We start from the raw sequence: 16,360 nt of genomic DNA, 5'->3' as shown, positions 1-16,360 counted from the left end.
TGTTTCAGTTTAAGAGAAGCAGTGAAACCAAGCGTTCAGAAGTCGAGAAAAAAAAAAGTGATTTGAAGTTCAAGTACCAAATCAGCAGTGAAGTGTGGCGTTAAAACCAAATGGATGAGAGTGCCACGGACCTTCAGTCACACCATCTGATGATGACATTTAAGGCACAAAGCCTTAAAATTTCTCACTGAGTCACAAAGCACAACACCTACATGAAAGCTTACATGTCCACAAAGGATGTGGAACCTTTTATTTTCACTAGCTCTATTATGCTAGAAATGTATTTTGCTTTTTGCTTTGTCAAACTGAGTGTGAAAACATTAAAACACAACTTAAAAGGCAGAAAGTTAATGCTGAACACAGCTGGTATAAAAGTGGAGGTATTTTGTTGTGATTGTCTTTGTTTAATTTAATCGTTGCAGGAAAGAAATATGTTGGTTGGGTCTTTTTATCAAAAATCTAAATCAAACCAATGCTTATTTGTATGGCACATTTGAGCAGCAAGGCGGTTCAAGGTGCTTTACATAATAAAAACAGAAATATTACAAAGTTATAAAGAAAACACTATAAATTCAGCAGACTTCTCTATTCATCCTAATGTAATTCTTCTGCCCCTCATGTATCAGTCAAAAGCCTTTCTGTTGATGAGCAAACACCAGAAAATATTTCCATATTCAGAAAGAATCAAAAACACAAAATAAAAATCTAATTCTTTCATTTGTTATTTATTTTTTCTCCTTATTGTGTCATGCTTTTTCTTCTTCAGAAATGTATTTCTTCTGTTTAAACCATTAAAAATGTAAGGAAATTAAGTTTAAACACCAAAATAACTTGCTTTTCAATCAAGTCAATGGAGGTTAAGTGTGTTCTACCTAATAAAAATTAAATTTGTAAAATAAAAAAAATAAAAATTTGATTATTTTACTGACAACGCTGAGCTGAAGCTCAGAAACCTAAATGTGTTATTGAGTCACTACAAATGAAAAATACTCAAGCAGCTACGTTCTTCTTCTACTCCCCAGTTTTCCATTACTTCCTGGGTTTTTTTCCAACTTTTAACTTGATGTTTTCAGTTTTTTACTCTTCATAGAAACAATATATTTGATGCCATTCAGTTTAACTATGATACTTTTCATCTGAGCTGCTGCTGGAAACAATATGATGTTTTCCCTGTTATATTATTTTTATTTATCATAGAAAGAAAGATAACATATAAGATGCATTCCCATTTCTGTATAAATACATTGAATTCCACTCACATAGTCAACTGTTTATTTCGAATCTAAGTTTTATAAAGTGCTTAATAATGGTAGAGTGTTATTTACTGCATATTAAGCAGCAAAGCTGACCAAAATATCCACCCATCCAAGCTGTAATTCAGATTTCCCAGAAAGCCTCGTCGTAGTTCATCACAGATCATCAAGGTTTGATGAATAAACAACCTATGATGCCTGTTTACTGGAGTGAAGGAGCTGACTGTCTTTGTGATTATTCTTTTTGCCTCATCAGTTTTTGATTAGGTCATAGCTTTCATATTTTAATGTTTCTTGCTACGATGCTTTTGTGAACAGTTTGTTTGTTTCTTTGGTACTTGGTACTTCATCACAGAAAAGAAAGAGTGCATTTAGACAGATTTGCTTTTCTTCTAACATGCAATGAAAGAGAAAAAAAGAGAACTGATGCTTTACATATGAACTGTGAACACTGGTGCAGCTTTTGTTGAAGGGTTGAGCAATCACCAGGCTCTCTGAATGACAATATTAACAAAAATTATCTTTATATTCCACATTAATACTTGCTCTTGCTTCCTCATCTCTGAGGGGCTGAAGGAACCGTAGACACTCTGAATAATTGGTCCACGTTTTGTTCCATTGCTCCACGAAGACCCAGGAACCGTTGACATCACACCTCCTGTAAGCGTGTCCTGCAGACATGGACTCGAGTCAGTGCATTCCCAGAGAACATTTGCAACATAGAGACTGCCTACACATCTTCAATTCAAACATTTTTGGCATTTGGGGACAAGTGCTTTAAAAGTAACAAAATCTGATGTACAGAATGAAAAATCCATGTCTGAATAAGTACATAAAACTATAAAAAAATATATTTTTTGTTTGCTTTTATCTGCTTTTTTACTTGCTCCATTGTTTATTGTCAGTCAGTGCTTAACCTCGTATCTGTCTCAGACAAAGCCACTATCTGAGCTGTTGATGAGGCTAACTATAAATGCTCTCTTTCATCCCATTTTTGTTTAGCTGTGCTTCTCACCTAATTGAAATTACTAAAGAAGTCACTACTGCCACTTAGTCTTTGCCATGCTTATTGCACAATGAAGTAACAACGTTACCTTCAGTTGATATAAAAATGCTGCATATACATCAAACATATATGCATGCATATGCATGTTTGATGCATATACATCAAACATGCATCAGGATGCAGTGCATTAGCCTTGAGACAGACGCTCAAGAATTATGGCGTCTGTCTCTTTAAGAAGCTTCTGCTCTTTCTTACACTCCGGTTTCGACATGTCATCACAACACTGATCTGCCTTAATGCAGCTTGCAGCCATTCTTAGAAATGTTTGACTGAGACATAGTCTGGATGAGCTCAGCAGACTCAGCTCCACCAGGTGTTTACTAATTGCTGCTACCGCTAGTCTGGAGGAGCTGAGTAGGAAGCCCTGACTCGCTGCCACGAGAGATTCCAAGATTTTTTAATCATGAATCAAAGAAACAAAGCAACACATTAGGGTGTTTTGGTGACATAAAACTAAAAAAGTCAATTTTACACAATACCTTCCCTAGTGCAGATGCAGATTCAGAGTTGGTTAATGTGAAATTATATAGCAGATTTATTTGTGCTATGATAAAAAATTAAACCCTTACAGGGTTTTTTTCTCACTATTTCATCACTGATATGGATACAATTTTCTCCTTTATATCGGAAAATGTGTTTTAAAAAGATCCATTTTTGTGTTTGTCGAGGGTATATTCATCTAATATTATTTTAATGATCTGAAACATCTAAGTGTGACAATCAGCCAAAAAAAAAAAAGGATAAATCTTGATGGGAGAGCATACTTTTTCACTTTACTGTAGCTTATTGTCTAATTAAATAGTCATTCCAGTACTTTGTTTTGTCACACACAGCATGACAGAAAAGCTGCATAAATGTCTTCAAAAGACTTTTATGGAATCCAATTATTTTAGGCTTAATGCAATTTTGTGCTACGTGTTTTTTTCCCTTTGTAGATAAACCCATTAAATAACAAAAAGAGCAAAACATTAATCTTATCCAAATTTTGCTTTTTAGATTTCAGGAGGTACTTTAGCACAAAGTGCCAGGCTTAAAAGTGGTTGCATTGCCGAATATCAGCAAAGAGAGGGTTCTGAATTTATCATTGCCTTCAGCGTTTCACATTCAGACTCATTGCTGGTGATGGTACAGAAGAGAAAGATTGTTAACCTTTGTGATTGAAGTCATAGATGTAAGCTGGGCAGGGAACCTTCATAATCTGCCCAGGTGAGCCATGAGGCCAACAAATAAGACCGTCCCAGTCTGGAGGGCACACCTCATCTGCAGCGAGAAGATATAGAAGCCACACTTTTATCTATCTGATCATTTTTAATGACATTAATTTTTTTTAAAACCATCCACTGATCCGTATCCACTTATCGCTGCAGCCTGGAATGTTTTCCTGGATAATTTAAGTTATTTTTATCCAGTTAGAAAAATATAAAGACTTGAGGATTCACATAATTTTTGTGGCTTGTTAAAAAAAAAATCAAGTTCAGGTAACAATTAAAACAATCAAATTTTGTTCACAGCGACAGGCTTAAAAATAAAATTACAGCTCTGATTGGAGCCATTTTTTCGGATAAATTGACAAGATGTTAAATGAAAAGAATGATGATTAGATGAGCTTGTGTCCAGCACAATAAAAGTCACATGTTGCACAGACCCATTAAACCCGCAGAGAATCGCTATTGTCACAGCATCCTGCTGTGGGGAAAGTTGGACAAGAGCTGGGAAAGTGGCCACAACTGAGGGAATAAATGGATGCTGCTAAATAGAGAAAATATGAAAGTAATGCTTCAATCTCAGCATAGTTGAAATATTCTACAGAAAATGCAGCTTCTGTAGCTGAAAAACTGAAGAAAAAAATATACTTGACATGCTAATGGCTTTCTTTTGCAAAGCAACCAATTCAGAAGTGACATTTATTTTCCTACTGCTGACCAGCTGAACCCGCAAAATCAACAAAATAAGAAAGAACATGAATAATAATGAAAAAGTAAAGCCCATAAAAATAATAAATAAACCTCAAGAAAGACTAAAATAAAATTTAAAAAAATAATAAAAGTTTGATTATGTTCAGGCAAATAGAGCCTGAAAGGTAAACTGACTGATTCATGAATTCATTTGTAGACAACTCACTTCATACAAATGTTAGAATGAATCCAGATGATTAAAACAGTGTAGACGTATAGACTGGTGTTTGTACCTGTGGCTGTTGGTTCCATACTGGACAGGTTCTGATAGCACCGCGTTTTGATTTCATACAGGATGAACATCTGCTCCTGTGCAGACAGAGGACTGTCGAACCCCATCTGTAAAGCACAAACGGAAAGATCAGCTCTCTGACCCCATGTCAATATAATATGTAAATAAACTGGAAGCATTGCATAAAATTTTAATAACATTTGGGACAACTGGGCATCCAGCATCTGCTTTGGGCAGATGTTGCAAACTGAGAAAAGACCACAGAGGTCAGAAAGTAGAACAGTTCTCATTTTTAACAAAAATTGTGATCTTTACCTCTGACAACATGTCCAGTTCTAGAAAATGTTATAATTTAGCTACTTTATGCAGTAATATTACTCTAATGCTGCTTAATATTCAGAACGCATTTAAGTGCTTATTACAAAATAATAAATCTACTACTGTGACCTACAGTATGTACATCCATATTCTGCTGTCAGAAATGAGGATCATTTTCTCACAATTGTTTGCATGGCTGAATTTATTGCAATGCCAGATGAATTATTTAAGCTTAATGATGGCAGAGACACTAAAACACCTAAACAATGACCTGCTAAAATAATGTATCTTTTACTATCCATCACTATTTTTCAACCAGCAAACTGTTTTTAAATCAAGCAAGTGGATAGAAAAGCATCAAGCAGTGAACATAACTGTAAAATATTGTCAACACTAAATTTTATGGCTGATAAATTATATAGAAGCACAACAGCATTAAGTATAGAACTGAGTTCTATAGAATATGATGGAGTCAGTATCTCTATTATAAGACAGCTGCAGTGCATGAGCATTAATAAATGAACTTAATGGACAAGTTAAAACACGCTGACACGTACAAGAATTAAATGTACTGATTTTCATCATTACTGTGGATTTAGCATGCTGAGGCTACAGTGAAACAAGACAAAAGGTGCAAGGTGTTTACATTTTTTAAAATCTGACACTTAGAAACACAATAACTAAAACAGGAACCATATTTCTTTTACAGACCTGGTTCACAACTTTTTGGATGAAACTTATTGTTTTGGCTATACTTTGTCAGTTTCCATAAGGTATAATATGCTTAGCAAACAGAGCTCCAGTTGAGGTTGCTAACATCTTAAGAGTAACTGTAAATAAGTGAAGAAGAGAGTTTGAGCTAGCAGCCTACCTCTAATTTAACACATAAACTAGTAAAACTTTGCTTGAATTGTTCTACAATAAATACATATATTCTCCATAAAGTGTGTAGGTGTAGTGTAATATGAACCAGCTTAGTTTCAGAGTTTTTGCAGCTACCATGTTAAGTTGATTTTCATGACATTATTATATACAGTTCAGCACTAACTCCCGCTGAGAGCTTTCAGTCTTTACATGAACGATTTGATAAAGTGATTTAATAACAACTTTCTCAACTGCAACTTGTTTTAAATGTAGCAAGAACAAAAGGTTTTTATTGTGATTACACTAAGGGAGAAAATATGGAATTGAAAACCAATAGAGTTAGTGTCTACTTTAAAATATCTGTTTTTTTTAATTGATGATTATTTGGTTTAGAAGAACCACAATTAGTTTGTTAAAAATGTTGCATGTTGGACTTTACTAACAAAATAACTCACGCTTTCAAAAATTCAAAAATTAGCTGCACACCTTTATATATATGACAATTTAGTCATTTGTATGTTTATTTTGAAACCTACTTTGGGTACAACTCCTTGTTTCCTAATAACAAGGAAACATGGAAATTACAATCTTAGATCTATGGATGTTCTGCAATTTGTTGTCCCCAAAGTAGGAACTGAAAAGAAAACTTTTAGGTTTTCAGCACCTCATGGAATAAATTACAATCTCTGTCTAATTTACTTTTTATGCTGCCAGATTATGCTCTTGATATAAAATAAAAATGCATCTTTTCCAGGGATGCTGATGAGGACAGAGGTCACCAACACCTGAACCAAAACATGAAGGAAGCTTTTTAAGGTGAAATGTTCTTTCTCTTGATTGTGTTTATGTGGCTACAGCAGACTTTGATGTTAATAAGACATTCACACCAAATTAGCATCGTTCCATATTGAAAATGATAAAAGATAAAGTAGTCTGTCCTGACAAAAACCACTGTCTTGACTTTTATGTGGAATTGAGAGGTTTATTTTAGTTGTGGCACCAAAATGTCAAACTGACGGCTAATTTTCAAAACCAGGATGCATGCCAGGGTTTAATATTCCCTGCCAGGGACCATAAATGTCAGCCCCAAAGTGTCATCTCAGTCTTTCCAGTAATTGTGGAGAGATTTCACTTGGTGCAAAACGGGATGATTCATCTGCAGCAGAGGTACAGTCCTTCACCAAGACCCTCTTGAAGTCCTTAATGTGCATTTTTAAGTGATCTTCAACTATCAAAGACTGTCTATTTGATCATGTGACGCGTTATGAAGCTCTGTCATTTTGACAACACTAGCGCTTAAAAATAAAAGAACAAAAAAAAAGAACACCTAGCCGGTTTTTTCCAGTAAGTTAATGTTCCAAAAACTTCCCGAATGTAGAGTCACAGATCAGCAGGCACTGCACCGTTACCTAGCAACCCCAGGAAACCTAGCAACCCAAACAGAGCTCCAGCACATGTGGTCACATTTGCTCATTATGAAAGTAGAACTGACCAGATCTCATCATCTAAGAAGATTTTGTGCCAAAAAAAAAAAAGTTATAAACATGTTTTTTAACCCGTTCTAGGAAGTACTATAGGTCACCTTTAAGCTCCCCAACACTTGGGTTATAATGTAGAACAATGATCATTAGCACAGCAGCAAATTAAACTCAGAATGTCTCAACAGACAGAAACATTTTTGCCTTGGAGAAAAGGTGAGGAACTCCGTCACCCAGAAGATTCGGTACAGATTGGGGGAGTTAATTCAGATGGTTCTGTTAAGGATGCCTTCTGGACACCTGCTGTTTTCCCGTCACAACCCCCTTTGAGGAATCCCAGCGGGACCTTATGATAACCCATGATGAGCAGGAGAGTGTAAGTGGGGAGAGGGATACATGAACCTTTGCTTTGAGCTCTTACACCTGCAACCTGACTTCCAATAAGTGGAAGAAAAATGTCATGTTCATGATTCTTACACCTTTTCATGTAGAAATTACATAATACTCTGGATGTATGGATGGATATTTGTACACTTGAAGTAAAACCCATGTCATTTAGCTGTTTAAACCCTAAATCCTGGAAATTGTGTCTATGTAGTGTCAAGTCTGTCTCTTTGCACCAGACCTGTGTTTAAAAGAATCCCAGCTCATGAACAGATGAGGAAGTTTTATCTTATCAAAATCTTCACATTCTGCAGTAATACAGAAGCATGTTAATTGTTTAAACTGTCCTAATTTTCTTCTGCGCAGGTTTTCAGATTTATAAGGCACAGCTTAACAAAGCCATTATTGATCCATTCGCTCTCAGCACCTGTCAGGATGTTTTGGAAAGTCACATCACAACTGGGCTAAATCAAGATTACAGACCCGTGGAAAATGAAGTAGATCAAGCATGCCTTAATGCTTCTGACAGTTTCCTGCACTATTGCTACGATGCTTAGGACCTGGAATGAAGCGTCACCGTTTCTCAGTTCTTTCAATTACTCTTCAGCAATTTCCTATAAAAACAGAAAATTGTCTGTAATGTTTAACTAAAGCACAATTAATGGTTCAATGATTTCTGAAATTAGAAGCAGCAAACGTGGCAAAGCTAAGGCCATCACTCCCTTTGGTCTCATTATCGTTCTTGGTGTTTGCCATGTAGCTGGAGGGTCTCCTAAGACATGACTGCCATGCGGACGTAAACTATGTTTGTTTAAACCTCAAAAGATCAATTAATCTTGAACAGTTTTAAGACTTGGCCTACTGATGCAGTTCAGAGCATGTTAATATTAACTATTCATCAAACTCAATGCTCATAAACTATATAATTATCTTGATCAAAACACTTGAAACTTGGGTAATTAAATATTTCAAACTACTTTAAAGCTTTAGGGAGGGATCAAAATTGAAACATTTGCTAGCTTTTCAGCTGGTGTGGTTCATTTGCATACTGCATTGTGTCAAACAATTCAAAAACCTTTAAATAACCTGTTCCCCTCCTTGCCTGTGGTGGCGCTGCACCAAGAACTACTGACAGAAACGACACACGAGCACAACTTGCTTCTTCACCAAATGAAAATAAAAGTGAAGTGGCATCAAATATTAGTGGTTGTAGAATTTCTCTTTTGACCTCAAGCCTTCTCTCCCGCTAGCGCCTTTGTTTTGGTTGTTGTTTATCCCCGGAATGCGCTGCACTATAGATCATACTTAAACGAGCTTAAAAGCATCAACTGGCATAAACATTCTCCAAAAAGATATGTGCAACTTTCATGGTGTAGGTATTATTTATATATTAACAGCTTCCAAAGGGCTCTTTCTTTCCACATAATGATTATTTCCATGCAGTTATCTTCAACTATAAACCCGCATCCTACAAGCCAACTTCAGAAAGCCAAACAAACTGCACAGGAGTTTAATTCCTTATCAAGGGGTGTTCCACCGACAAACGCTCCCGATAGGTACCAGAGAACTGAACACAAGCTAATATTTGCTGCTTTATCACCATGGCTCTACACCGCCATGCTGGGAAGGTCTCCAAAAAGGGAGAGGGGGGGGGAAGTAAAAGGAACAAAAACACATCAGGAGTCATTTCCTGAAAAAAACATGACAGCTTCAAACAGAGATGAAAAGCATAAGCGCAAAAAGCTCTGCCATGTGGATGAAGTTCCTCTGAGGGAGATTTTGGGAAATAACTAGTTGGTTTTAAAACCTAAAGTACCTGTAAGAACAACGTTTATCCCGGAGGTTAGTTAGAATTTGCAAAATGTGGGTAGAAAACACACACAATCTGAGAGAAGGTATGCAGTTTGGCTTTCCTCCCTGTTGGAGTTCTCTGCAATCTGGACAATGTGTGACTGAAATTTTTGAGATGTTCACCAAAAGATCCACAAGATAGATGGTTGGCCCTGTTCTAGCTAAATTTAGTCTCAGTTGTTAGGCATTTAGTCAAATGCCACAGTTTTTAGACACATTATTTTATTTCCACATCATAATTCTGCACCACTTTATGTTGGTCTGTCACATCAATTCCCAACAAAATACAGTAAAGATTATGTTTATATTGGGAAGAAACGCGTTTGAGTTTCAGGGGTATGAAAACTATCACAGTAACTGTAACAGTATTCATACCATTCCTCTGACTGCTTTGGGTGTTACAACGTCATAACTGGAAAGTTAAAGTTTGAACAATACACTTCTAAAAAGCCACATAATGGAAACGGTGCAAAATGGAAGAAGTTTAAATCTAATTATGACGCTGACACACCTCAGAAAACCATTCAGAGAGCATCTTAACCCTTAAACCTTTTTGTTTTTCTGCTGTGCATAATCCATTGATTTCAACAAGCCTTTCATGCATTCAGTGCTTAAAGGAGCAGCGTCAGCAAAGCAGACCCACAGCGTGACTGCAACATGTTTTTCTATAGATAGATCATTTCTTATTTACAGCCTTGATTTTTTTTTTCTTCCAATTTGTGCTACATTTCTCTCTCTTTTTGGTTTTAGTTAATTATTCAGCTATTTGCTTTGTTTTCTGATTTCTTTTCATAAAATGATTTCCACGTGTTTAAATCTGCGGGCTCAACCTGTAGAAGTCAGACTGAGGAAGACCAGGGTAGAAGTGATGATGAAGCTGTGAATGTTTTCAATCTGGCGGAGACAAGGTTAGAGATGATTTGCCTGAGAAATCCGAGTATATTAATTAATCAATCACTGAGAACGTAAATGAGCAAAAAGTAATTATACAATGCCAGAGATCATCTGCTAGTTAATAAGCAAACTTTCTAATCTATGCAGACAAACAAATATATAATGTACAATCAGTGAGATGGGAAATATGTACGTCAGTATGGACTGACTGTTTAGCTAGTGCGCAAACCCCACCTACATACAAAAGGTGATTAATGGTGTCAACCAGGGTTTTATAATTGAGTTTTGTTGTTGAGTACCACTCAAACATTCTTTATTACTAAGTATATCTATACCCAGTTTTCAGTGGGCAATTTAAAAGAGAGTATTATATATTTCAGTATTATATATTTAGAATCCAAAACAATCAAGACACTATGTTTCCTTCACATATCAGAAACAACTTAAAGAAAATTTGATTTTACATCATAGCCATATCTGACTACTTAAAATTAGTCTCTGTCTCTTTAAGAACCTATCTGACACTCCCCCTTCATGACATCATCACAACAACTCTTCTCCATGCCTTCCACTGATACTGTCTAACATTAAAGCATGATTCAAAGCTCAAGAGTTGATTTTGTGAAATACTCCCCTCAAAACCCTACTTATGATGTTTGTTAAAATCTAGTCTTGTTCTGATGAACACGTTCCTCTTGATACAATATATAGAAATATGCATCTGTTCATCCAATGCATCTGTTCATTGGAACAGATGCATTGGAAGGCATCTGTTCCAATGCATGACTGAACTGAATATAATATATTTAAAAAAGTTAGAGACAGAATATTAAACTGAACACAAGTTTTATTTGTTTTAAATGCATCTTGAATATTTTTTAAATATCCTGTGGTATAGAACACTTCTCTAATTTGAGGTGTGCAACTATGCTTTTAGGTGTGCACACCAGTTTTACTCTATTTATGGAGTTTGAGCGAAACAAAGAGAGAAACTGGTCAGTTTTTTAAATCATTTCATTAGAGGAAAGAAATTTCAATATCAAGACGCATATACCTTTTCGACAAATCTAAAAATTAGAAAAATAGAAAAAAGGGGAATTTGGATCAACAGAAATCATCATTAGCAGGTTTAAAAAACAGAGTGTACATGTGTATATTGTGCATATTTATCTGAAATATGTCAAAAGTCAAACATAAAATAAAGTTTTATATCCATGTGATTCATGTAGGAATCATAAAGTTATCCTACTGATTCTTTTCTCTGCCATTAAATAAAACCAAAAGTTATACATTTATGCTCTTTTCCAAAGTTTATTGGATTAAAATTGGGTCTCCCCTATTTGTTTACATTATATTTCTATGTATTTAATTGATTTTGACCTTTATTCAGTTATTCACCAATTTGACATTTGTTTAGTGAAAATATGCCCCGATGTAACGTTGCTGTAATAATTAGGAGCTTTGTTTCCATTCATTATGAGAGGATTTGGAACAAAAAGGCAAAAACAGTGACAACCAATTTGCAGATTAAAAGCACCACTTTGAACCTCTCCAATAAACTCTCTTGGCAGTGACTAATACAGCAGAAAATCCAGTGATTCACATGTCATCATGTGTCACCATTTTGCCTAATTTCCATTCATCAAATGTCCTGAGAGTTTTTTTTTTCCTGTTCAGCTCATTGCTACCAGTGTTCAAATAAATCAACCTGACAGTATCTGCTATCTCTGTACCTCAGAGAAGCACTTGACTTTAGACTCTTTTAAGGTTGAGCTCCAGTTAACATTTGCTGGAAAAGCAGGAATATGTTGCTTTATCATACACAGCCTACATTTGCAAAATGTAAGATGAGTTGGAGCTGGATTTTCTGAGGTAATTGCTTAATTTAACAAATAACTGCAAAATATTGTGATTCCGAATGTATGTAATGGGTTTTGCTTTTGTTAAATGTAGAAGATTCTGTAAAAATGTGAAAAGATGCTTTAAAGATTAGCAGATGTGTCTCAAAGTCCTCATTAAAAAGGACTGTCAAAATTAAGTCCAACAGTTGTTTTTATATGGCATCTCTGAAGGATATGCCATAAAAAGTATCAGTTAACAAAGAGCTGAAAAAAGGAAGAAATGCTTGAATAACTGGGAAAAAATTCCATAAATAACTGTACGTAAAACCATACGTGTAATAAATAAGATACAAAATCAAATGTCAAATAATTAGGGGAAAAAAATGTATGTCGTATTTCATTTATAATCTTACAATTTGAATAGTTTATTATATCTTCTGCTGTAGATTTTAGTGCCTCTGGTTGTTTTTCTTGATTTTAGTGGTTTTAGTCCACCACAGAAGTACAGAAAATGGGGAAGATAAATGTGAAATGATACAGAATAAAATTCTTAAAAAAATATTAACATAGTGTAAAAAATATTTTAAAGAAAAACAAATTATAATGACTGAAAAAATTGACATTTAAGAAAGTAAGTAGGAATGTTGTTGAATCACTTATGTTAACATTTTTAACTTTAAATTTTGTACGCCATATTATTTTACAGAATAAAGTCAGTCTAAATGTTTAAATTAATCTCTCTGTTGCATTGTCTTAGCTATGTAGCTATTCTTAATGCCAGTTCTTCTTTATTTTGACAGTTTCAGAGCTCCATACAGGCGCAGCTGTGAGGGAAGACTATTTATTCCGATGACTCACTGCCTGTTTTTTTTATATACATATATATATAAAGACTATTTTCCATGAAGCTGTTTAGATAAAAATAGGGTTTTACCATATCTCAAGAAAAACAGAGGCAAATAACAGACAGTTTCCTACCTGTGCTTCAACCCAAGTCCAATAAATAAAAAACTTAAAGATCCACAAAATAAAGTTCACAGTTCGTCGGGCTTTCAAAAACATTGCTAAGACGCGTGTTCAACTGAATCCTCCGTGATGTCGGCGCATCCTTGGATCAAATCTTCACATCATTGCAAAGTTTCGCCTGAAGTTCCGTTTGAAAACCCGAGCGCGGCAGGTGGATTCATCAAATCCTAAAATCCCCACTTCGCTCCTGGCACACGCAGACGGACTCCCAGAAATACCTCCCCCGCTCCCGGAGAGCGTCCAGGACCCCGTGACTGCTGCCTCTGCAGAGGAGGAGACCCCGCTGGACGCGGGCTGGCTCCGGAGGTCCCCGTTAACCCGCTGATGTGGCGACCAGTGAGCCTCATGCAGAGCTGGAGCTGGAATAAATGAGCTCCACTTTCAGGTGGCAGCACATTTCCATGTGTCATGAATCACTTCATGGTGTGGTGGGCATTTTCCCCACGGAGCATCCACTGCATCCAACCTGACTGCTGCTCCTGCAAGTCACCATGTGATGTGTGGTGGAGGCTCCTCTCTCTCCATCGGTTTTACCTCAATGAGGAAGCGCGCATCTCTGATGCCCCCAAAGGAAAACTGAATTTAGACCTCGGTAATATCTCTTCAACTTGTAAGCTGTTTTTCAGTCCCATCCAAAACTATTCCAAGAGCAGCAACAGGGATAAATTATTTATGCAAACACTGGTTTGCCTTCATATTGCACAGATACCACATTTTTCACATTTTATCACATTACGTCCACAAACCTCATGATTTTATCAAGTACTGTATATATTCAGCCACCCTGAGTAAATACTTTATGTCCGCCAGCTTTGCCCATCCGAAACTGAAATTATATTCCCCATTCTTCTTTCCAAGGTAGCTCAAATTCAGTAAAACTGATTCACAACTCATCCTCAATTAGATTCAGGTTTGAACTTTGACTAGGGCATCCTAACACATGACTATACTTTAATCTAAGCTATATAAGTTATCAATTAATGAGTTAATGATGTATTTAAAATTGATTGAGCTTATTGATTAATTGATAAGCGGCTACTCTCTTAAAGATCTAAGTTTTTGCTTGAACAGAGGTTTGTCCGTATTTCCATAATATAAAGAGTTAAATAAAAAAAAAACAGAAGCATATTCATATATTTTAACAATTTCAACTTCAGTCAAGCCATGAAACTTATGGAGCTTGTCAAGTATTTCTATTTCAATCTAGAGTCTCACATCAAATTATTTTTGGGCCATTTCCCTTTTCCTTTCTGACATGGCCCTGCCATCTTTATTCCTGTATCAACTGGCTTGCTTCAAGATGACCAGTTGTGCCCTCTATTGGATGGCGGCAAAACTACAACACTAAAAGAAGGTCTAAGTTATTAGTTAATCACTGGAACTCATTTTAATCTAGCAAATCATAAATCAGAATCAGTTAATTGTTTGCATTTCTTATCTAAAACATTTTACTGCAGATTTAGAAGACGTCTAGAGTCATTTTCCTTCTGGATGGTGAACCTTCACCCCTGCCTCTAACTAGTTTTCTTCCAGGATTACCTTCTATTTAACTCCTTCCATACATCCATTAACTGTGACGACCTTTCCTGACCCAGTTGATGACCACAGCTTGAAGTTGAAGCAGGAAGTTAATCATGACTTGTATCATTCAATGAATTTTAAAACTGAATGCAAAAATAATATACTTTATCACTTCAAAGTGTGGGTACTTTACAATGAAACCATTTTGTAGACTTGAGTGATTATTAGATGTACAACAAAGGTCTTGTCTCCTGCTCTGTTTTTAGTGAATTTATAGCTCAGATCTTGAGTTTGCTGTGGTCATTGTAGAAAATCCTGCGTGTTTATCGCTAAATGCAGCTGGACGGCTTTGGGTCCACGTTTCGGAGCACTTTTCATGATACTGTGAAGCATTGCCTAATCTCTGTGGCTGAATCTAAGCAGAAAGTGAATCCCTGTCTGCCTCAGGGGTTATCCAGCTGCTTCAGTCTATAAACGCCTGTGACCCGGTGCCACTGGACGTAATGAGTGTCCTTTCCATCCCTCTCCCTCGTGTGTTTCTGACACTTTAGATCATGAGTTGTGTTAAGCCTTCATTATAACTTCTTCCACATTCTACCACAATCTTGTCCTGGTTTCCCTCCTTAGACGACTGTTCCAGAACAAATGTTAAGGTCTGATTTTTTGTCTCCACTTTTATTTTTTTTCAATAGGAAAAAATCTGTTTTCTCTGTTCTGTTATCAGACTTCATTATTAGAGTGTGGGTGTTCATTTGGCCACTCTGAACGTTTCAGATGGATGTTCTTTTCTGTTTCTCTTGCAAATCAAGCTTGAGTTTTACAGCAACAGCTTCCAAATGCAAATGGGAATTTTGGAATCCACCAGATTTGTAGCCTGCATAAATAAAGAGAAGCTTACAGCTGCCTGCAAGACGTTCTTTCTCGTTTAGCTTTTTTCTAACTTTACACCACAAATGTTGTCTTCAGTTTGTATTCTAAAATCCCGAGATAACAGTTCACCACATTTATTTCCAGATATTTTTTGGGCAAGTCAAAGCCTCCAGAATTGCTTGCAGATCTCTGTTTAGTTTTCTCAGACACTTCTCGTCTACTCTATTCTTTATATTCAGCGGTTAAGAAAGTGGTAAACTCTTTTCGTTTCCCAATTGCTTCTACGCACATCCTTGCATGCACAATGTTCTTACAGCTGTTCCTTTTGGAGAAATCAGTTTTCTATTTGTGATATAACAGGTGACTGCAGCACGGACAACCAGGAACTTGACAGACGCACACAGCTAGGTTGTCAAGAGGTGCAGAAAGTAGTCATGATCATACTTCATCCCAAATCTAAACCCTCATCAAGGCATTAATTGGATCCAACAATATTAGCTGAAGTGACAAAATGTTACTCTGCATAAATTCACTTATAACACATTAGAACACAGTTAGTGCAAAGCAATTTTACACCCATCCATCCATTTTCTTTACACCCTTGTCCCTTAGTGGGGTTGGGAGGGTTGCTGGTGCCCATCTCCAGCTAACGTTCTAGACGAGAGGCGGGGTCACCCTGGACAGGTCGCCAGTCTGTCGCAGAGCAACACAGAGACACACAGGACAAACAACCATGCACACACATTTAGGGGCAATTTGGAGAGGCCAATTAACCTGACAGTCATGTTTTTGGACTGTGGGAGGAAA

At 36.3% G+C, this 16,360-nt stretch overlaps 1 protein-coding gene across 2 annotated transcripts in view; it reads right to left on the bottom strand.

The window, feature by feature from the left end:
- pth2ra (parathyroid hormone 2 receptor a) overlaps nt 1-13,764 on the bottom strand; it is a 52,168-nt gene extending 38,404 nt beyond the window's left edge. The window contains exons 1-4 of one of the 2 annotated variants that reach the window (XM_008402500.3): nt 13,115-13,764; nt 4,508-4,613; nt 3,469-3,579; nt 1,800-1,924 (exon numbers count right to left, since the gene is read on the bottom strand). In XM_008402500.3, the coding sequence (XP_008400722.1) occupies nt 1,800-1,924; nt 3,469-3,579; nt 4,508-4,613; nt 13,115-13,198 (426 nt within the window). In that variant the 5' untranslated portion in view covers nt 13,199-13,764. Of the gene's footprint in view, nt 1-1,795; nt 1,925-3,468; nt 3,580-4,507; nt 4,614-13,114 lie in introns of those variants that run through there. The other variant, XM_008402507.3, reaches the window with a different exon arrangement.
- Nucleotides 13,765-16,360: the final 2,596 nt, after the last annotated feature.

The sequence above is a fragment of the Poecilia reticulata genome, chromosome 2, assembly GCF_904066995.2.
Source record: "Poecilia reticulata chromosome 2, P_reticulata-male-v2, whole genome shotgun sequence".
Lineage (NCBI taxonomy): Eukaryota > Metazoa > Chordata > Actinopteri > Cyprinodontiformes > Poeciliidae > Poecilia > Poecilia reticulata.
The sequence above is the reverse complement of the archived record's forward strand: the minus strand, read 5'-3'. Positions and strand labels throughout refer to the sequence as shown.